At 43.7% G+C, this 22,964-nt stretch overlaps 1 protein-coding gene across 2 annotated transcripts in view; it reads left to right on the forward strand.

Moving 5' to 3' along the window:
* MAP3K14 (mitogen-activated protein kinase kinase kinase 14) overlaps positions 1-22,964 on the forward strand; it is a 204,215-nt gene that overhangs the window by 155,684 nt on the left and 25,567 nt on the right. For both annotated transcript variants that reach the window (XM_069634217.1, XM_069634218.1), the window contains exons 9-13: positions 8,600-8,704; positions 10,182-10,345; positions 10,870-11,020; positions 13,697-14,074; positions 15,154-15,260. In XM_069634217.1, coding sequence (XP_069490318.1) covers positions 8,600-8,704; positions 10,182-10,345; positions 10,870-11,020; positions 13,697-14,074; positions 15,154-15,260 — 905 coding nt within the window. The remainder of the gene's footprint in view (positions 1-8,599; positions 8,705-10,181; positions 10,346-10,869; positions 11,021-13,696; positions 14,075-15,153; positions 15,261-22,964) is intronic.

A 22,964-nucleotide genomic window follows, 5' to 3' on the forward strand; every position in this document is an offset into this window, starting at 1 on the left:
ATTGCAGGCAATCATCCCTTTGCTCAAAAAGGGATACTACATGACAACACTGGATCTGAACGATGCATACTTTTATATTTCAATGCTGCCAGCACATCGAAAATACCTACGGTTCAAGCTAGGCTCAGTGCACTACCAATTGAAGGAACTTCACTTCGTAATCGCATCAGCCCCCCTTCCCCCCAAACCCCCAGAGTATTCACAAAGGTTCTAGCAGTAGTAGTTGCAACAATCTCACGCAGAAACAGCACCCCAGTGTACCCTTATCGAGTTGACTGGCTAATAATAGGTGAAACATCGCAAATATGTCTGCAAAATACACACAAGGCAATAAATCATTTGCATCAACTAGGCCTTTTAATCAATGAAAAGAAGTCAAGCTGTGCCCCCATTCGGGTGAAAAGATAGTTCCTTGGGGCTATAATTCAAATAGAAGACTCATTAGTCTTCCCTTCCAATGAAAGGGTACAAAACATGCTAAAACAAATCACTTGTTATACAGTTGGTCGACAGATACCAGTCAGGAAAGTAATGTGTCTTCTCAGCATGATGGCATCATGCATATACATTGTGCCACATGCAAGGCTACACATGCATCTAGTGCAAGAATGGTTAGCGAAACAATGGTTGCAGACACAAGGCAATTGGAACGATCTAGTGGTGATTTTTCAGCCAGTGGTATTGATGCTTCAATGGTGGACAAAGAAGAGCTTGTTAAAGGGAAACCCCTTTCTCAGCCCACCAACACACAATCACAACAAATGCATCTCTCTCAGGTTGGGGAGCCCATTGCCTCCACCTTAAGGCATGTGGACACAGACAGTAGCCAAGAAACACATCAATGTCAGAGGATTGCTAGCAGTCTACAAAGCACTACAAGCTTCTCCAGACTGCAGGGCTAGACACACTCCCTAAATCTGTCAAGACTAGCTCAGAAAATCTGGAAATTGAGCCTTATCTCAACATTTTCCAGGGGAAGACAACTGCCTAGCAGACAACTAAGTAGGAACACATACCAACCCTCAGAACAGGAGTCGGAGCTACATTCAGACATTGTAGACATTTTTTCACTTTGGGGTCATCCAGGCATAGATCTGTTTGCCATAGGAGAACATTTAAAATGCCTATGTTATGCCCCCAGGTTCCTGCAGAAGTAGTGCAGGGGAACGAGAACGCAAATAGATAAGCTCTAAAGGGAACTCTTTGTTTTCCCAAAAACCCCACTCACCAGCCAAGACACAGAAATTCTGATGAATGGTAAATGAACCCCAAACTCCAATGGTTCTTAGGGAAGTGGAAAAAGATCTCATTGGATTCCTTGGTGAACAGAATCTTCTAATGTGGATAAAAGATCGACTGGCATCCAAATCTCCACCAAGAGTACTCCATAACCTTCTACCTGGCAGTAGTGATAAGGCATGGGCAATTATACAAGCGTCTGAAGGAAAATGGATGAAGAAGGCAATCTGAGGTTACGTAGAAGAAACCACGTCAAGGGTTTTACTCAATCACCTTTCTAGCTCCAAATTCAAATGGCAAGTTCAGATTAGTGTTGATCTGAAAAGGTTTAAGAGGATGTCCTCACACATTTCAGAATGAAAAGCCTTCATAAAATAATTGTAATGATCAAAGAAGCAGCATCCCTGGATCTGTTTGATACCTACTTTCATGTGGCTAGCAGTCGGACAGATCCAAAATATGAGGTTCCTCATAACATAGATGCATATTCAATGATAAGCTATACCATTAATTCTCGGGATAGCCCCCAGGGTATTTACAAGCTGCTAGGTTCAGGGTCCTTTTTCTGCACGAAAAAGGGCTTACAGAATTACTCTACAAAAACTGGTTAATCAGAGCATCCACAAAGGCACGGCTGGGGGACCAGGTGAAGGTAACATGCAGGGCCTTAAGTTCCTTGTTGCTCATAGTGAACTGTGAACAATCTCAGCCAGTAACCTCCCAGAATCTCCATTTCCCACGGTCACGATTTTGAACCTTTAAGGTTCTGGTTCTGCCCGAAGATCAAGCAGAAAGTTTTCCAAACTCATTACAGAAGATGCTGACATCTTTCTGTGTCTGCCCGAGAGATGCTACAAGTTCAGGAAAACATGGCAGCTGTGTCTTTGTTGTCCCGTGGACAAGGTTGCACATGCACCCTCTGATCTAACATCTTCACAGATCTCGGAAACTGGATTCCTACGACTTCAAAGCTCATATTCCAAAATGCAGTGGTGGTTGGTCAGGGGAAACTGATTGATGGGATTTCAGTTACTCAACCTTCAGCAACTCGAATTACTACAGATGCCCAGTAGTCTGGGATGGGGGAAATCCTACTAGATTGGCGACATCAGGAGAAAGGGGTTTGCTAAAGGCAGATCGTTTCTCCATTTGAAAAGAGTTGGAATTTACACGGCTTTTCAGGTCTTTGCTCCTAGGTTCAAGAACAGAGCAGTAGTGATGAGAATAGACAACACAACAGCAATAGCATATGTGAACAGACAGGGAGAGACCGGGTCATTGGGACGATTAACATAAATATATCTCAAGGCAGTTCACATCAGGGGGCAGACAACGTGAGGACAGATTGCCTGAGCAGAGTATTTCCTACCTCATCTTGGGGACTGCCACCATGGGTATTGCTCCAGATTCCCATATTGGTGGGCAGGGTGGATGCCATGGCAGTACATTGGCCAGAGGGCCCATTTATACCTTCCCGTCCCTGCTGCCCAGAGTGATTAAAAGAAATGTAATAAGGGCTTCATCTTCATAAGTCATCCTGATAATCCCAGCATGGACGGGGAGGTGAATGTTCTCTCTATGTGGAATAAGAAATATTACCTATGATCAGGCTTTCACTTATTCCTGGCCCTCTAAAACAAACTGCTGGTGGCACAGAGATCTATCATTCCACGGTGCGTGGAGTACTTGGAAATTGAGAGGTAGGTCTTACAAAAGCAAGGATTACCCATACAGCAGACTGAAAACAGTCAACATTCTAGGATGCCTGAAACTCTAAAGGCATATGATAGGCATTGGAAGAATATTTCACTACGGTGTGAAACAATTTGTCATGTCCTCCAGTGTTCTATCCCAGTTAGCATACTGCAGGACGGATTCCGTATGGGATTGGCAGTTTTGATTTGGGGGGGGGGGGTCACTTGGATGGGCATTGGGAAATTTCGGGAACCTTCGCCTCTAGGAACGGATGCTGAGGAATTGGGTACCAGATAATTTGAGTCTTTTGCTCGCAAAACCGATGGTCTATACAAGAATACCTCTGTGGCATCTCCATTGGTATGAAAGACCTACCATGGCCATCGCTTTGAACCTATAGAACCCTTTGACCTAAAACTACTAGCATTCAAAGCTTCATTTTTGGTGCAATTCCATCAGCTTGCAGGTTTGGGGAAATTGATGAGTTGTTATGCTTCGCTCACTTCCTCCAGGTTCAGGCATATGCTCTGATTCTCGATTTTCATCCTATCTTACAAAAAGTGGTTTCCAAGTTTCATCAGGCTAAAGGCATTGACCTTCCTGGACTTTTCCAAAACCATTCCTCACCAGAAGAAGTTGTAACAAGTTGAATGTCAAGCAAACTCTATTGCCTTACCTTGACAAAACAAGCACGCAGTTTGTTTTGGGTGTTTTCGGGGGAGTCGGGCTGGGGAGAAAAGATTTGGTTCCCACAATAAGTAGATGGATTAGGCATACCATAACTACAGCGTGTAAATTGGCATATGTTCCCATACGAGAATCTGTCCAAAAACGATTGACTAGGGGGATGGCCAAGTCGTGCCATCAGGGGCAGAAACACAAGGGATCCTGATTCAGGAGATCTGTAGAGCGACAACTTGGGTGGATCTGAATACATTGACAAGGCATTACCACTTGAATGCGAACTCACCAGGGTCAAAATCTTTTGATACTGGTGTATTGAATGTTGCCACAAAAGGATAAGGGTGAACCTTGTGCATGATAGAAATAAAACGGTGCTTGGGTGTGCAAACAGCTTTCTTGATGGTCTGTTTCCTTTTGTCATAGGCCTATTCATCTTTTGTGTTTAGTGGTCCTCACATTTAAGTACCTGGACAAAGAAGAGGGATGTGATGTTTTGATTATTTACCGTTATTCTTCATTACTCCTAGTCCAACTCTTCCTTGTCACAGTATTTAGGACCTGCCTCCCGACCCCCAAGGAGGGATGACATGCGCAAGGACTTGCTAAGACATTAACTGAGGCATTATGGTATACTTGGAGTTATTATACTCTCTGTGGAGATGGGCAGGAGACATACATTGGAAAGAAAAAAGAATGGGTTAGTACCTCGCATACAAGTACTGCAACGAGAAAAAGTTGGACATGGGGTAATAAAGATTACCAGCAAATATATCTAAAAACCTACTGTGTCGCCCAGGATAAACGTGCAACTTTTCCACATCTACTCTTCTCATTCATCGCCCAGGACTAGCTTTGGCATTCCGTTACAGATGTACCTTTTTGTTTTCCCCCACCCACCACTGATCCACTCATTAATGCCACTACCCCTTCCTAGCTCTCTTGTCTTCCTTCAAATTGAGAAATATGGTTCTACTTTCCTTCCCTTTCTCCCACACAAGGTTGCATGGAATACACTAATTGTCCCTGTATCTTCCTCTTCCCTCCCACACAGCAGTAACTGGGATTCGCACTGCTCTTCCCTGTCTGTTTATATTAGCAGCAACACAATTGTATCCTTTTGCCATGTTATATCACTGTTCTAAACCTGCTATAACTCTGTGTTAGAGGCAAGGTATTTCTGTTGATTTTCTTAGAAAAGCAAGGGCATATCCCATTATATTCCTATGGCTAGAAACTCAAGAAAATATGTTAAATGATGCAGCAGGCTGACACCTGTAGCATGCACTATACAAAGCTGGATTGTTGTTTCCCTGTCTCCAGTTGATTCAGCTTTGCAATCAACTCTAGGCAATTTTGCGACCTCTTACTGCAGCTGGGATAGGACTATTAAGAGAGCCGTGGTGGAGCCAGTATTATGTTCAGGGTCTGCCCTTTCCATTGATGACCACCTATTACATCTCCTTGGTCCCACAGCAAAGGAGCAAAGTAGAAAAGCAACCTCATTTATTTGAGGCCCCATAAAGAATCAAATAACATCAGATTGATCAGTAAGAAAATTGAGATGCTAGTTGTAAATTGTTACCACTGGCATTTATTTTACGATTGCTGAACAAAAAAAGGTGTTTATTTGAAATTCCAGATCTATCATTTGTATTTATGCACATTAACTGCCACACCAATTCACTTCAAGCTGTACGCTTTAACTTAAATGCAAGATATGTGCCAGTTCATGTTCTTAGTTCCTGCGTTGCACTGGGGAGAGTATTAACCCATAACCCCATTAGCAGATACTGCTGCTTACAGGCATATGACCAATTAAGATAAAGTACTGGATGTGACTATAAAGATATCTACAGGTTCAGCACTTATGAAGAGTTTATGGAGGCTGTCATCCTAGCAAGCAATGAAGGCAGTAACTTGCTATGAAAGTGCCAAAGAAATGCTTGCTTACTTACTCTTTTTTCCTTTAAATGGTTGTAACAGCTTCCCTACTTTGGGCTTTCATATATTGAGCATGACTGAACATATGGATACCAACACATGGACTCCTACCTGGGTGTGAAAAGGTGCCTGTGTTTGTGTGCTTTAAGTAAAATATTCTGTTGATGGCTTCTTCCTCTGATAGTAAAGTTCCAAACAATACTTTCTTGGTGGGCCAGGAGAATGTCTCCTTTCTCCTGACACCCAGTCTTATATAGCCTGGGTAATGACTCCCTTGCCCAGGCCTTTTTGGCCTTTGTGACGGTCTGGGTTACCCGGAGAATGACTCCTTCTCCTGGCATCTTATTATCAGTTCCTTACAACCAGGGGGAATGACTCCCTTCCCCTGGTCTTCTTTTCATTAGGCATGACACCTACAACACCCAATTCTGAGCATTACCAGGGTCCCAGACCCTGGTTTCTCTTCTTCTTTGAGCTAGCCCACTTGGTTCACTTCCCTGCCAAGTACAGCCATGAACATGACGACTTGTATTACTTTCTTGCTTTTAGTCCCCTGCCCTGGTTTCTGTGTCAGTGGGTTTATCCCCACCTCTGTTGTGAGGGACTCTCTCTCTCTCAAGTTCGCTTTATGGTGCTAAGGGTCCTTGGCCCTTCCCTGGTGGACAACAGGCTATGTTCCACCACTGCAATGAGGTGGAGAAGGTTTGTATGCTTTCTGCCCCTGCTGTGCCACACAAGCGTTATGGTTGCAAAGGGGCCTAGGGACAACTGCATGCGCCCTCTTGGTAAGCCTCCCCCTCTGGTTTTCCCATGCCACCCTTTACCTTGTTGGGGTTTTTGGCAAGTCGGCAGGTCTTCCTGGCATGGTGGGCGATCGGTTCGGCTTTTCTGGTGTCTAGCTTTCCCTGCGGCTGTGCGACAGAGTTGCCGGGTGTCGTCCGTGTCCCGACCTCATCTTGACACTGCTGCACACCCGCCTGCTCCTGCAGACCTTCCGATCATCAGACGCTGCAGACTGCCAGCGTCCTTGTAGCTCTGCCTCCGGATCAGCAACAGGCTTGTATCTCCTGTGTTCAGTGCTCAGCACACCTGCAGTCTTGTGCGGTTGCCCGAGACTGTGTTTAGTGCATTGTGGATTTTCATACAATGTTGCCAACAGTGTCTGGGCCCATTTTATAAGTCATTTTTCTCTTTCACAGGTTTCATCTTCATTGCCCCGCGTGGCCAACTCGTGCCAGTACTTGGATTACCTAGGTTCCTTTGTCTCAGTATTATAACAATACATAAGTCTACTGTCTACTGTCTACAAAGAGGTTAGGAGAGGAAGGAGAGGCTAGAGTGTGTGGGGGTGTGATGTTCTCATAAGGGCGGTACCCTTGATGGTCGTCCTTCGCCTTAGACAGAAATTCCCTTCCGATGAGATCCTCCCGCATTATACCAACCCCAGGGGTACTATCGGGTTGCGACCTCACCTCCCTGGCCTCATGGGAAAGGGCTCCCCCTCGGGAGAAGTAACAGCATCTAATGAATCGTCACAGAAGTAATGTCTATATGACTGGTCATCTTGTAGTCATGGGAATTGTTTGTGCAGGTGAGGCTTTTCCTCCACACACCTGACATTACCTTACTGGTACTGTACCTTCAGTTGGTGAATAGAGTGTACATCATCATCCAGGCATGGTTGGCCACGCATGGTCTATGCCTGAATGATGATAAAACTTCATCATCCTGGGCACCCGCTCTAACCTAAAAAAACTAGAATCTGACTATTCCTCATTCATAATTGATGGCAATAGCAATAAAGTAGAACACGAGGTAAAAACACTAGGCTTTTATCTTGACTCAAACCTCTCATTTGCCAAACAGGTCAATTCTTTAGCATCCTCTACGGCTTACACGTACAAACTTACTCGCACCGGCAAGCCATTTCTCTCTGACAGTAGCTGCACCATCCTGGCCAGAGCCCTCATCCTGTCCCGACTGGACTAGTGCAATGCCCTCTACTTAGGTTCGACTAAAGCCACTATCAGAAGAATCCAAACACTACAAAACAATGCCCTTAGAGTGGCATTAGGCAGCTCCAGAAGAGATCACATCTCAGAGAGCAGCCGACAGAAAAACTGGCTCCCTACCAATGACAAAATCCTTCTATAAACCTTGTCGCTCACCCACAAATCTCTCAACAATGCTGCCCCCATCTAGCTGGCAGAGAGATTCCATAAACAGACCTCCCTGAGACCACCTAGATCAGATAACCGAGATCGCCTCTCCATATCTAGTTTCAAACGATCCACAATCGGAGGCAACAGATTCCCTGTGAAAGCAGACAAATTGTGGAACTCCCTGCCTCCCACACTGAGAATAGACCAATCCTACCAAAACTTTTGTTCCAACATCATTATGTGGCTGCACTCTAATGACCAGTAAATTATAACTCCTGCTCACCAAGCAGCTAGGACTCGCTGCTACAGTACCTTATGCCTGCATGGAGTGTATCCCTCCTGGCTTCTCTCGCCTTGCTACCCTTGCAGTAACTACAAACTGCCCTACTCATTGCCTGTATACTTGTACTTTCTTTGCCCCCCCATTTATATCTTTAAACACCTTAAACCTTGTATATTGCTTCTGTAAGATATCTGTATCATTTGTTTATACCATCTTTTTACCCTACGACTGTAAATAGATACCATCTGTATATACCTCCTTGTAATTAATAACTTGAATGTAGATTTTATACCTTGCTCTGTTGTAACTAAGCCTTGCATATACGTAACTGTTGCGCCCTGATACCCCTGGGTATGATGCGCATTATAAATAATAAAACAAATAAACAAACTTGTTTCACGCCTAGGAGATTATACTTATGCATTTGCTTTACCTAGAGATACTGACTAGTCTTGCTATTTTACTTTGACTCCTGGATAAGGACTTTTCTATGGCAGCTGCAAAGGAGGGATTTATGGGAACAAATAATATGCAGCATGACATTTGGTAGCAGAAGGCATGATTTATGTCTTCTCTTGTGTTTCTTCTTCTGCAGCTGACAACGTCTTGCTGTCCGAGAACAGAAATGAGGCACTGCTCTGTGACTTCGGACACTCCGCTCATCTCTCTTCAGATGGAATGGGGAAATCTTTGGTCAACGGTAGGAAATTTGAAAGTGCTAAATCCTTGTTCTATTTACAATTTCCTCCCTATGCTCCTTTTGCAAATTACAGTTGTTACTGTTGGACTGGGACTGTATTGTAAAGGAACGTTGGTGCTGCAGTATATTATTCAATAACCTAGTAAGTAGTGAGCCTGCAGTGTGCCACTGTCATGGGTACTTATTTTAACAAATTTGCAAGCACTCATTCTGGAAACTATTGTAGATAGGTTGTGGTCTGACCATGTTAATATATGCAAACAATGAGCCAATGGCATTTCAAAAGCAAGCAAATGAATGTATACTATATCAGAAATAAGCTAATGATTGTGTATTGTGATGGAGACCATGAGCTACCTATCATACAGTGAGATGGAACCAAACTGCATCGAGAAGTTGAAACATGAGATACTTTCATGGTATGGAAATAATGAATGAAGGACTCACTGAGCCAGTAAATGTTTAATCACGTAGAAATATTGTGACCAAAAAAAATGTGGTATATACAATCAGCTAATAAATGCATTAGCAACCGGGCGGGGGGAGCTAGACAATCAGGTGGCTAGGAACGCGGCCTTAAACCTCCGATGTAAGCCAGCGTTCCCAGTCACCTGACGGCTGCCGCCAAACCCCCTCCCGCATACTCACCTCGGCTCCCTTTTTTACATTTTTAATCCCTCTTCCCCAATTTACCTTATTGCGGCACTTGCCTTCCCTTTCCACGGGGAAGCCCCACCTTCCCTTTCTATGGCCAAGTTGGTAAAGGATTTTCCTTCGCCGGATCGGTTGTTAATGCCACAGTATGAAATGGAGACAACAAACATCTGGTTGTATGATGAACAAGAACCAATGAGTCGACTAACAAGTGTGAAGCAGGATGACAACTATGAGATATACTGATTGTACAGAATAGATGCAAACAATGCGCCAATGAGTACATTATGAGATTCGAGAAAGTCAGTGAGATTGAAATTATAAGATTCTAATGCAATAAAATGGGAAAATTAGCTTTTGATTGTAGGATGGCATTGGAGCCATGAGCCAGTGATTTTACGATGAAATATAAGTTGAGGTGATTGGATGTTGAGAGCAGAGCATTCTCTCGCATTATATTGTTTCCATCTTCTCCTAAAATATCATAATTATAGGTTTCAGTTTTACTCTTGCATTTGTCTCGATTTCCATGTCATCATACAGTCATTGGCTCATCACTGCCATCTCATCATGTGACAAATGTTCACAGTTTCCACTCATGGTACAATTGTGGGTTAAGTGCTGTCATTTTATCTTACAAATGCTTTCTTCTCAAAAACGTATTTGTTCAGTCGCTACTTGAGTAAGTCAGAGGAGGTATTCCGAGCAGCAGTTTAAAGGCATTAAGTCATGTTCCCTTTTGATGCCCAGGCCTACTGGCTTGCTACTGATCAGCGTATGGCATGGTTCATAGTAACTTCTGTGTTTGGGTTCTGTTATGCAGGTGACTACGTTCCTGGTACAGAGACTCATTTGGCTCCTGAGATAGTGATGGCTAAGCACTGCGACTCGAAGGTGGACCTCTGGAGCAGTTGCTGTATGATGCTGCACATGGTGAATGGATGCCATCCATGGACACGATATCATTCCCACCCTCTATGTCTCAAGGTGAGTGTAAGAAGTAGCAATATAATCTCAAGGCTTGTGCCAACATGTAGTGCACCATTCATCAGCCCTGATAACTCTCCTGTAGCTCAGCATAAGCACTGATGGCCTTGTCTTCAGATATGTAGATGCAGACCTATGTCAGTTGAAATGTTGGGGGCTTACCTTCGAATAAAAGGTTTCTATCAGAAGAATACCATGCTTCTGAATAGGATTGACAGCTTGAAGTATCTGGTAGTGGTGCAAACCTGTATTTATCTGCAGTGTTGGTGCTTGATGGGAAAGTACAAAGTAAGTAGAAATTGTTGCAATGGACGACGGGGAATGCATTCTCCGAGCTGTGTATGTTTGAAGTTTACTAGCTATTGAGTGTGCTTTACCCTAGCATGGTTATCTCTAGACTACTTCTAGACTACGTCACAAAAAGGCAAACAACAAATCATGCAATTGTAGACTGGATGTGTTTAGTTTAGCTGGCTGATGTAGAAATTGTTTTGCTCCTTATTGATTTCTTAACTTCTTAACAGATTGCAAAAGAACCGCCTCCTTTGAGGGAAATCCCAACTTGCTCTAACCCCTTCACTGCTGAGGCCATCGCTGCAGGACTGGAGAAGGATCCAGTGAGAAGGGCTTCATCCACTGAACTCAGGGCAAAGTTTAAATTGGCCCTGCAAAAGGGTAAGAATGGATGATTATTGCATACCTTGTGGAGATCTGAATCTTGTGTAGCCCCACTGAATCAGATTGCACACACACGGCTCTTTTCGAAAACCCACCACATTTTTCAAGGCAGAACAATGAACAGCTATGAGAAAAAAAGTATTTAAACAACAAAAGGGTTCATATATTGTTTTAAGCTTACATATAGTGAATTTTTGGTATTGGGTCTAATGATTGGCCTACAACTGATACTGCTTTTCTGATCGACATTACCAACTAGAAGAAATTGACGGCACAGTGTGAGGTTTGGAGTGGACCCTAGATGAATAACCATACGCTTTTTCACTTAGACTGGGTTGCAAGACAATGTGGCACACTATTGGGGAAGGCGGGTTTATCTTGAGTTTTCTTTTGCTCTAATCTAGAATTGTTACAATTTTCATTTTTTTAAACATAAAATAGTATTTATTGGATATTTAAATTCCATAACACTACATTGTAATTTTAGTTTGATTTAGTAATACAAGGTTTTATACATTTGGATTTCCTTTCATGCCCTATACGACATGCTGTGCAGTAGTTAGTGATCAGTATCCACATTTCTATTATTTTCTGATCATGTCACACAGTTTAAACTGCTGATCACTTTCTGTTGACCTTAATTCATTCTGGTGGTGTCTCTAATCACATCCTCACTGTAGGATACTTTGTTGCCCCTTCTGGCTGTTCATGTAATCGCTTCCTCATTCCACAGTCCTCCTAACGCCTTCTAACCATATAATTGTCACCTTATTTCAAAGCCACCCAGGCCTCCTCTAATGCATACTATTATTTTAGATTCTACAGCACTAACAGATCACGTTTTCCCTCCCACTGGAACCCTTCTTGTGTGACCCAATCTGTTGTATGTCTTCTGGAGATTTCAATTAAAAAAGGGGATAGTCGCCAATGTGCCCAGCAATGACATTGTTCAAAAACTTCATACCCTGTCTTTCTTTTCCCAAAGCCTCTGTAGATCACTCTGTTTACTCTCCAGCTCAGGTTCTCACTTTCCCCCTTTCTCTCAAATAATTGTACACTCTGCAGCAGAGCAAGCAACTTTATGACTCTGGGAAATTCTGCGAGTATCGTTTCCAATTGGGTATTTTCTGAACAGTGACACTTGGGGCATTGTTGGAGAAAACACCCCAGTGTGCAGAAATAGGCACTTCACTTCTATTTAGCTACCATGGCTGTGGGACGGCTCCATCTGTGGCATCGCCTTACTTTGCCCCAGGTACTGTGCCCCTTTAGGCTGAAAATTATGTAAGCCTTTCAGGTATTGTGACATGCAATTGAATAGCGTTTGGGGCTAGAGCCCAAACTCCTGGTCAATTTGCCTCTGCTTCTGTCCCAAGGCAACTTTCTGTCTTGGTGACATCCTCTCTTCCAACAGTTGTCACATTCACCAGGCCGCTACTGAGTGGTAGAGAAGGGAGGACTGCAGAGGGACAGTCTGTTTACCTGGCTTTATAAAAACTATACACCACAGCACACCAAACACTACCACACATTTCTGCCCTAACCACAGGATCCACCCACATAAATTCCTTACGGGTAGATTGGGGATAATATAAAGGGGCCAAATAGACACACAGATTGTTGAAACCACTGTGTCACAGAGATAGCCTGCCGCACAAATGTGTGCCTACTGTCATGATACAGCATTGCTAAAAAGAGCGTTGGCGTTACCTGCACATAGATGTGACAGAGTATAGATGAAATGGTTCTACGTTATTTCGCCGAACAAAATTTCATTGTGGGACATTTCATCGCCAGAACACTCATCGCCAAAAACCCTGGTTTTTTTTTCTTTTATTTCTGGTGGGGGGGCTTCCCCCCCCCCGATCCCCCCTCTACTTTAATAATCATACCCCAACCCCTACAAAACACCCCCCAAACTTTTTTTTTACAAAAAAAGGGTTTTTGGCGATGAAATGTCCCACGATGAAATTTCGTTCGGCGAAATGCGTGTATACCGATGAAATGTAGCGTGCAGCAGAGGCTGTTAGGGTGACTAGGGGAATTAAGTGAAGGTGACCAAGGGACATTTTATGGAGTTATTATGGACTAATTATGGAATTGCCAAGTAAGTCTAAGGTAGTGAACAAAACTGCTAGTTGGCTATGTCAGGCCAGTTTGGAAACTCTGAACGGGTCAGGGAGCGAGCTCACATTTGTTATGATGGGATTATATTGTGTAAGCTAGGGCACAATGGCCCCTTAGTGTGGTTCGGAGGGGGTGGGGGGCAAGGGTAGAAGTCTGCCAATCCATAACAACGCAAGGTGTTCCAACATTTTCCTAAATTTTTTCCTCTTGTAATCTCATAAAAAAGAAAAGGCCTCGGAGTCTAAAATTTAACATAACAAAATAACTTTCTGGAGTTGGATAGCAATATTAATGTTATGGTCACAGTCCAAGAAATGACTTGCCCAGAAAATGGAAATTCAAACATTCAATTGAATTATTTCACCTAGTTTATTATGCCTGGAAAACACAGTTAGACAAGTGTCAGTGACGGAGAAAGGTTAGCAATATATTGATCCATGATGTTTAGCACAGCACTTCTTCTCAATGCTCTTTTGGTACTGTGGACATTTTGGTAGGTCTTCGGTCTGTGGCATTTAATGTTATGTTATTTTTTTCTCCTTCTAGTCGGAGGTTTGAGAAGCCCCTGGAAAGGAGAATATAAAGAACCAAGGCGTATGCCTTCTTTCGCAGAGACCTCCTTGAATGTTAAACCGCCTACATCCTTGCCAGTCAGTCCTATCCTAAAGATTCCAGACACAGGGCCTCAACCTGTCACCAGGCTGCAGCCTGACACAGGGCCTCCATACCAGGCATCAAGCCAACAGCGGTCCTCGCTCGAGCAGGAACACACTGGGTCACACAACACCAGCTGGTGCAAAGAGAACTCTGTGAGTGATGAACCACCTCATCGCCCCTTGTGGTCCTTGGGAACCTTGAAGAGCACCAGCAGCACAGAGAGAAGGAAGATGTGCTCAGAGCAGGAGCTTCAGCAGCTGGAGATAGGTAACTGCTACTGGGCTTTGGAAGTGTGCTGTCGCTTGGATCTTGTGGGAAGGCTATTTAACCGCGAGCATGCTTCAAGAAGCATCTGGGAGGCTCAACCAACAGAAATACTTTCTGGAAAGACAGGCTTGGCTGGTCTGCAAAGTGGTGGAAACAGTGATATGAGCAGAGTATAAAAAGTTTATACCCAATAAGAATGTAAATGAGTCATAGTATTGAGAGAGCAAAGGACTGTTTGAATAGTTAAAAAAGATGTACCTATTAAGACCCTTTCGTTAAATTGTTCGGTGAACAGAGTAAGCAGTGTGCAACAGCGATTGAGTACACTAACCAGGCCAGTTTGTCTAAACCCTCATAAAAAAATTAATTGAATAATGAAAAAAGCTCTTTGTAGCGCCCCATTTAGGTTCTATGTGATTTCATTGAGGAGATTTGGTCGAACCCAAATCCATCCATTTTGTTTCTTCTTTTAAACCATTTGGCCGCAAATATATACGGGGGGGGAGACCCTCCTTTACTCTCGGACCCCACCTTCGTTATTACCCTTACCTACTCCCCACATATTTGTGGCCAAATTCAGCCAAAATAATTCTATGGATTTGGCTTCGACCACCCAGCCTCCCCCACATCCCCATTTATAGAGCAACATTTTCCCCGAAGTATTGCTGACTTGATTTCTCAGTTCCATGTGATAATGTCGCCTGGAAAAAGTCGCCCGTTAGGTGACTTTTTTTCCCTGGCCCCTGAAATACTTTCCCCAAATTTTGTAGGAGAGGTATAATTACTCCCATCCTAGAATATTTGTTGAAAATGTTTGATTTTATTGAGGGTACATTTTTTTGGAAACGTCTCCCCCACTGGCGGCCATTTCCCAGGCGACTTTATCACTGGACACCGATTGGCTCTACGTCTTTTTGATTTTGCAGTAAATGTTCAGTGTCGCATTATCATTGGTGAGTTTACTCAAAAGTATACAACACTTCTCTAGAGCTGTTTGGTTTGCAGAAATTGCTGTTCTTTTGTGTGTGTCCCTTCATATTAAAACATTTGTGTTTATTCATGTTTTCCTTTCTTGGTAGAATTTTTTCTTAACAGCCTCTCGCAGCCATGTTCTTTGGAGGAGCAGGAACAGATGCTTTCGTGCCTCAGCATCGACAGCCTATCCGAGTATAATTGCAATGAGAAGGTAAAATGGCTTTTACACTTGTATGCTGTTAGAGGTCTTCACATTACTTGGGAACAATGTTACTTACAAAATGTCAATTGCATTTCATCCTCAAGCTGCGTCTTGAGCTCGAATAACAAACCAAACTGTAAGTTAAAACTTGGGCAGGAGTAAGTTACATAGATGGATAACCCTAAGAAAATAGACCCATGTCATGAGACCAAACTTTACCCTTTTGGGGGGTATTGGAAGTTTCTAGGAGTGAACACAGAGATGCAGCTGGGCTCGCACGATTGATTAATGATATGTGCTGTGTTGTACAATTGAGGGTTTTATACTATCAGTAATATTTGCTGTGGACTAAAGGTGGTTTTTATGGCAGTAACACCTGGCAACTTGCCAGCGTATTGAGCCAACAATGGTCGCGTTGGGGAGGGGAGAAGTCTATTTACTTCTTAGCCACTGGGAGTTTGTGTTGTCTCTCTGTTGTGAAGAGTTGTTGGCATGGCAAAGGTCTGGTTGCTGGATGTTTGCAAGGGAAATCAGTCTGATCCAGATGGTAGAAAAAAACAATAAAAGTTCAGAGATGTTAAGCTGTTAAAATCACAAAACACATAGTTTGCTTCTGGAATTCTTGTTGATTTTTGGTTTTATCAGCGTAGGAGTTGAGAAAAAGCATTGATTTGTCTCTGTTCGGCTAGCTAACCAGGGAACACTACACAAACAGTAGTGAAGGTGAGGATTAGAATGACAGGTGATGGGGTTAAGGAGGTTTTCCACCTTGGGGTTTCCTGATTGCAGGCTGGAAGCCACTGTTTGCCCTTCTCTAGGATCTTGGCTTTTGTGGCTTATTGTCACTCAAACAGTCTGCTGCAGTCCTCATTGGGATATGCTTGACATGAAAACAAATGTTGGGTCCAGTTTCAAGTGGCACACTTGGATGTTAAACCTTGGTTGGGAAACACAACCCTTGGTTCCACAGGTTGCCTTGACGGAGACTGCTCACATATCTGAATGATTCAATTCCCTATTTCCCCCAGACACTTGAACTCAGTAGTGTAATGAAGTGTGGGAATATGCTCTGTTGGCTTTGGTAGAGAGCATTCCTTTGGTCTGTGTCTGGTTTAAATTTCAGAACCCTGACCTGCTGTTGGGCACCCATGTTGTCCTGTATCTTCTCACTGTGGGGTTTAAGGAAGGCATAGTATCAAACAGTGAAGACAGACACAAGTGATCTCATTTCAAGGGTGTTTATTGAACTTCAATGGGTCGGTTGAACGCTGATCTACCCTAAATCTAAGGATGGGAGCAAGCTACGACCATCAAACAATAACGCAGTCCTAGTCGGGTCTCAGTCGAAATAAAAGGGCCTCTACTAGTAAACCTATTGCCAGTCATTACTTCTAAATACAAAAGGGTGTGGGGCAAAAATGTATGCAAGAAAGAAAAGTGTTGAAGAAATAATATGTAAGGACGGATGAGCAGTTGGCTTCCCTTCACCACGTTTTCAGTACGGGGCAAGTTGGCACGTTCGAGCTTCGCACACACTCTAGCTTCTCTGCCATGAGGACGCAGTTCAAAGCATAGACATCAGGGCCTTCTGCCAAAGTCTCTTTGCCAATAACAGTCTCTTACTGCAGAGGGCCTGTCGTAACAAACAAATATCAAAGTTCCATTTCTATTAAGATCTTTGCATGCACAAGTTCTCGCTTCCAGTATTTATCATGGGTCTCCTTCCTTCAGGCTTCGCCCCTTTCTACCACAATGTTTAGTCTTGGTCTCCCTCATTCGGGCTCGGACCACGGATCTACATCGTTTGGGCTCAGATCCTCTTGCTATCAAAATCGACGACTTTCAAATGTGCAATGGGTTTTGCTTGAACTGTCGCAGGACCACTTCGATTCACTTCATACAATATTCTCACCAATCTTTTGGCTTTTGTTTCTCTTGGCGGGATACCTTACAGAGACATTCGATTGACCACACTCACGGTGCGGACCACTATATTAACGGTATTGTAATCTTTCCTACTAAAGTTCAAACATTCATCAGCAGTACAGCTTTACTCGCGTTTTTCATCTTGTGCCGTTTTTCATCTTGTGCGTTTAACAATGTTCATTCCAAAGCTCATTATACAATGTTGCAGCTTGCCACCTTGACTTCAAAACAGACCGGTCTTGCATAGGTCTCCCCAACTCACCAGCTGTGTTGCTCTTTCAAATTCTTTTTTGTTCTTGGAGCCAAGGAAGATACCCCAGCGGCTGTCGCACCTTGCCACCTTGGTTGGTTACACGGGTGGGCCTTTGGTATCTCCAACACACAATGCAAAAGTCTTAAGTCTGGTCTCCTGGCCTTATGCTGTCTGTTTTGAAGGTTTCTTGAAAGTAACGGTTTCCTGCTGAAAAGGTCAAGGGTATTTCCCTCCTTGGAAACCCTTTTTGGTTTCCCGTCTTTCTCCCCGCATTCAGCTGGCGACTCGAAGCGGCTGTTCCTTCCTGTGCTTTGCCTCGCTCAGAGTGTGCTCTTGTGCTCTGCCTTTTATCCATGTGGGAAAGTTTAATGGAAGTCAGGTGTGAGTGATTGTCAGTAATTGCCTGACCATAGTAGCATGACATGTCCGGTACACTGCTCAGGTGTGAATTTTCTCCCAGTGCGGGCTGTCCGTGTTGCACTGGTCTACCCCTGAGCGTCTGGATCCAAAGGCAATGGCGGTGCCCTGGCCATCTGAGAGAGAGATCCCTGGGGACTAGCGGGTGAGACACCTTCTGGTTTCTCAAAAGGGGGTCTATCCCATTCTCTTTAGGTTATCCCTTCCTTCATGCTGGGCCACTTTCCTTTCATTGTTGCCTTCTCCTTCTTCATTTTCCCACTGATGGTTCTATTTTCTTTTCCTTTTATTGTTTTGTTTTTTTCCTTTCATCAATGTCTTCCCTTTTCTCAGGGGTTTTGGGGTCCATACTCCTCTACTTTTAACACACCTTCCCTTTATTTTCTGCTTCCCTTGTGTACTTTAGGTATCTTCCTCCCACACCTTCTGCGTTCCTGGATTAATTTCCTCTCCTTTTACCCCTCCTCTCTTTCTGGTCTCCATGTCTATGCTTTTCTGGGCCTCCTCACCGTGATGAAAAATAGTTCTGTTTTTCCGTTATTTTCGTTTTTCTGTCCCTGATGTTGTCAAACTCTTCATGCTATTTTCCTTCCTTCCCTCTTTCAGTTCTCGTCTGCAATTGTCATTTCTACCCACTCCCACCTCCCAACTCTGTTCCATTTTATTCTGCCACCCCCTTCTACTTTCCTTCTACCTCTTCCTCCTTGTTCTTCTCACCAGTAGCCAAAACATGACTAGTCATCCCTCCTGCACCTTCTGACCATTGCCTCCTTTTTTCCTTCCTGCCCCTCCTTGTATGCCTCCTTCACGCTTGTCTTGATTCCTCTTGCTTCTCGTGTGAGCTCTGCTCTTTCTATAGCTTCTTTTGGCTGTTCACCTCTTCCCCATAGTTTCTGCTTTTCTATTTCTCCTTCTCCACCTTCTTCTTTCACCTCAGCTCTTCTATCTCCATCTCCATCTCCTCTCCTCTCACCAACCTCCACACTTCTGTTTGTCTATCTCTCTTTCCCCTTCCTTTGTCTCCACCTGGCCACCCTGCTCTACTCTGAATAACTGTTCTCCTGCCATTCTCCTAGTTAACACTCTTTCTGTACCACCGTTCTGTGTTTATTTTCTCTTCTCCAACTCTAACTACTCTGATCACTGTCTTCTCCTCTGCTTGGCTGCCTTCTTTGCTCTCCTCACCTTTCTTGCTTCCCTCGCCACTCCTTCTCTTACAAACTCTGTTCTCATCCATTCATCACCTCTCTTCCACTCCATCCCCAGGCAACAGCAGTGCTCTGGTTCATGTCCTTTTTGATCCCTCCTGATTCGGGGATGAAAACGCACTTTTCCCCAACTGTGCACTTTGGCCACAGGAGCATGCTCTTGGGTCGATGGTTTTAGGCCTGGCTACTCCTCCATTGAGTTCTGTGTGGAAAATAGCTTGACCTTAGAGCTGCGACTTGAATTTTCATCTTGCGAACTGGGCATTTTGGGATGGGCAGTCAGCAACATGTACCGATTAGCACCCATCCCTACCTTGTTGCTGTCTGGCCTTCTGCTATGTCTCGGGTACTGGGCCTTTGATGCTCTCCTCTGGAGTGTATCTCTTTCCATTTTTTCTCAGCATGTTCTTCGAGTAAGTGTATGATCCTCTTCCTATGTGCACATCACCAAAGCGCCAGTACCAACCTCCGACTGTGGCTTTTGATCTAATGTCAACAAAACACAAAAACTGATTTCCCCTCTCTGTCCAAAATTGCGAATATTGGTACTTGAAATATTTTTATATCCTAAAGATCACCGCCATGAAACATAACATAAAGCAAGTGCTTTTCTTCATAAAATTTAATTTTATTCAAATACATAACATTTTTTTCTTTTTCAACACAGCATTTGTGATGTAAATTAACAATCATTAAAAAGGCAAAACACACCTTTGATAAAAGGTAACAAATTAACACAACAAAAGGGGATAAAAAGACCAATAAATGGGGTAGCACAAAGAAAATGGGGCAGAAAATTGCTATTGTCAAGGTCTTTCACCTATCTTCCTAAGATATATAGAACGTCTTTGGTACTTATTTCACACTTTTATCACAGTTAATTTTCGTTTTTCTGTCCCTGGTGTCAAACTCTTCCCCGCTATTTTCCTTCCTTCCCTCTTTCAGTTCTCGTCTGCAATTGTCATTTCTACCCACTCCCACCTCCCAACTCTGTTCCATTTTATTCTGCCACCCCCTTCTACTTTCCTTCTACCTCTTCCTCCTTGTTCTTCTAACATTTTTTATGTGTTTGAATAAAATTTTATTTTATGAGGAAAAGCACTTGCTTTATGTTATGTTTCATGACGGTGATCTTTAGGATATAAAAATATTTGAAGTACCAATATTCGCAATTTTGGACAGAGAGAGGGGAAATCAGTTTTTGGTGTTTGTTGATGTTCTGAATTTTTACCGTTTGAAAGCTGATCCTCTGTAAAATAAAAATCAGTGAAAATACCCAATTTTGCAATCCTTTTGATCTAATGTACAGTTGGTAAGCATTGCCCGTGCCAGTTGTTTTCAGGGGTCCATGTCTTCACCACCTTTCCACATTGTTCTGGATTTCAGGCACACTCTGTACCCCTTCCCCACTCCATTCCCTATGGTCCAGCAAGGATAAGCCTGTCGGATAGAGTTTGGGCTCTTAAATCAACCATGGACTGGAGGCTGCTATAGTTTCTTTCAAATTCCCTCCACCCCGTGAGGTGTGGGGGGGGTATTAAGAAGGGCGTATCCTTAGACCCATTTTAGGGTCTGCTGATCCAGAGAGAGAGGCACCTAAAAGGAATGGTAGTTGGTGATTATTACATGTTGAATGTCTGGAAGAAATTAGTTCAGTTGTCTGCGGACTTGAAGATCTTTTCCAGATGTTGGAAGGAGTTTACAGAGTGGGTTGGAGGCAAGTGTTTCTCATCTGGGTGGTGGGTATTTTATGCCAAAGAATGTCCTTATTTCTCGTGAAGCATATCTTCCTGTCATGTGTATGGTTTGATGATGGTATGTTGCTTTGTAATAAACCATTGCCTTGTTGATGAATATTAAGGTTTTGTTTGATGTACAGTGCAGCTGGATTAGAATGGAAATGATATGGGCGGAGTGCCATATGCTTGTGGGCAGGCTTGCAAAGTCATGTAAAGTGGCCTTCAGTGAATTTGCGTTGCTAGAGCAGAAAATATGGTGTGAGGTAGCGGCCTTGCCTTCGTAGTCACGTAGACCTGGACATCTGCAGGACGACGAGAGCAGCTATATGCCCAGATCAAGTAATTCCACCCGTTTTGCAGAGTCCAGCAGTCAGGTGCTATGACCCAGTTTCCCCACCCTCCTCGCCCATAAACCTCCTCCCCCCGTTCAAATAGATTAGTTGGACCGGAGATGAAAAAATTAAAAAAAAGGTCTACTTTACAGAGAAATCCAGTCCAGCACCATATATCCAGTTTGAACATTAACAAGATGCCTCAAGTACGGTTTGTGTAGACCTGGCTGGCAAACCACTAACTAGAACTAAGTCTCCCATAATCCATTCTTCTCCAGATGAAAAACCTGGACTGGACTGAAGGGATACAATTATCATTTCAGGGGCAGGAAGACGTTGTGTAAGATCTGAGCATCCCGTTACGGTGCTTTCCACCCCACAAGGAAGAGAGCCTGTCAGAACGCAGCCCCTTTCCCAATAAAGGGACACAAAACCCCCTCCCCTTTTTAAGAACAATAAAAAGTAAGCAACATTAGAGCCTCACATCTCGAAGGTGTTACCAAAATACAGACTGACAGCTGGAGACAGGAGAGCACCAAAATGAAGTTCCGGAGAGAGAGAGCCTTCCAGCAACCGACATGGAGATAGAGAAGCGGATTCTGCCTTGCCAGCAGAGAATCCCTTCTAGAATGTGTTCCAAATTGGTGGCTGGCGAGTTTAAAGAATTTCTCTTGAGGGGCAGGGCTACATAGTCCCCTTCCCACTAGCATGCCAGGCCTGTCATGTGGCCCCTTCAGCCAATCGGGAAATGGCCATTCATCCCCATTTCTGTATAAGAGCCAGCTCCAAGCACAGCAGCGAAAGAGTGTTTTAGAGCTTTTTAGTGGGAGGCAAAAGCAGAAAGAACTGGAGCCAGAGGAAGGAGGCTGAAGAAAAGAAGAAAGGTGGCCAGGGGACAGGAATGGAGGCTGGAGGTGTTGATGAAAATGGAGGTGTTCAGGAGTGAGATCAGTAAGGGAAAGGAGGGTGAACGGAGTGACAAGTAGGTACACCTGACACAAGTGAAGAGAAGGATGGTGAAGATGAATGTGAAAAGTGGTGCAGGAGTGTGTTAAGGAGGAGACTGAAGGTGATATTAAAGGAGCAGATACTGAGAGGTGGTTGAAATTGATATTCTGGAAGGTTGGAGGAGCGTGCTTGTCAAGACTTTACAAAACAGAGGTGGTTGAGGGGCTAGAGGCGGACCTTAAGCCTGAAATTGGCAACTCTGTAAAGGGTGAAGGAAAGGGTGTGTTGCAGAGCAAGCATCAAGAGGTGCAAAGGAAGCACCAGACTAGCAAGGGGAGAATGTCAGAAGGTACCTGAGAAGTTTTAGTTACTTACCTGTAACTGTACTTCTCCAGCATTGGTATCATTCATAGATTCAGATGTTTGAATATTCCCCGTCGTCAGACTGGGAATCCTCTGTGATTTAAATAATTATTAAAAAATTTAATATATATACATTATTTCCATAGAAAAATAATATAGATGGTCCATTATGGCATATGAGCCATTCAATTGTGTAGTCCCTCCACCTCACTTTGGTCCTTTATGGCCCCAACCAACGAGGTGGCAGTGTTTAAGCTCCGCTCCAGGCAGCCATCTTCAGATTTTGAGCCTTAGAAGACTACATGAATAGATGGCACCTGGGAGAGGGAGCAGCCTCTCAGGGGAGGCGGGTGGGAGCATGTGAATCTATGAAAGATACCAATGCTGGAGAAATACAGTTACAGGTAAGTAATTAAAACTTCTCCAGCATTGGATCTTTCATAGATTCAGATGCTTGAATAGAATACCAAGCAGTTAGACACGCCCATCATTATGTACATTCTGCAGATCCTTCTGATCGCCTTACT

This window comes from Ambystoma mexicanum, chromosome 13, assembly GCF_040938575.1.
Source record: "Ambystoma mexicanum isolate Mex_15411 chromosome 13, UKY_AmexF1_1, whole genome shotgun sequence".
NCBI classification, from domain to species: domain Eukaryota; kingdom Metazoa; phylum Chordata; class Amphibia; order Caudata; family Ambystomatidae; genus Ambystoma; species Ambystoma mexicanum.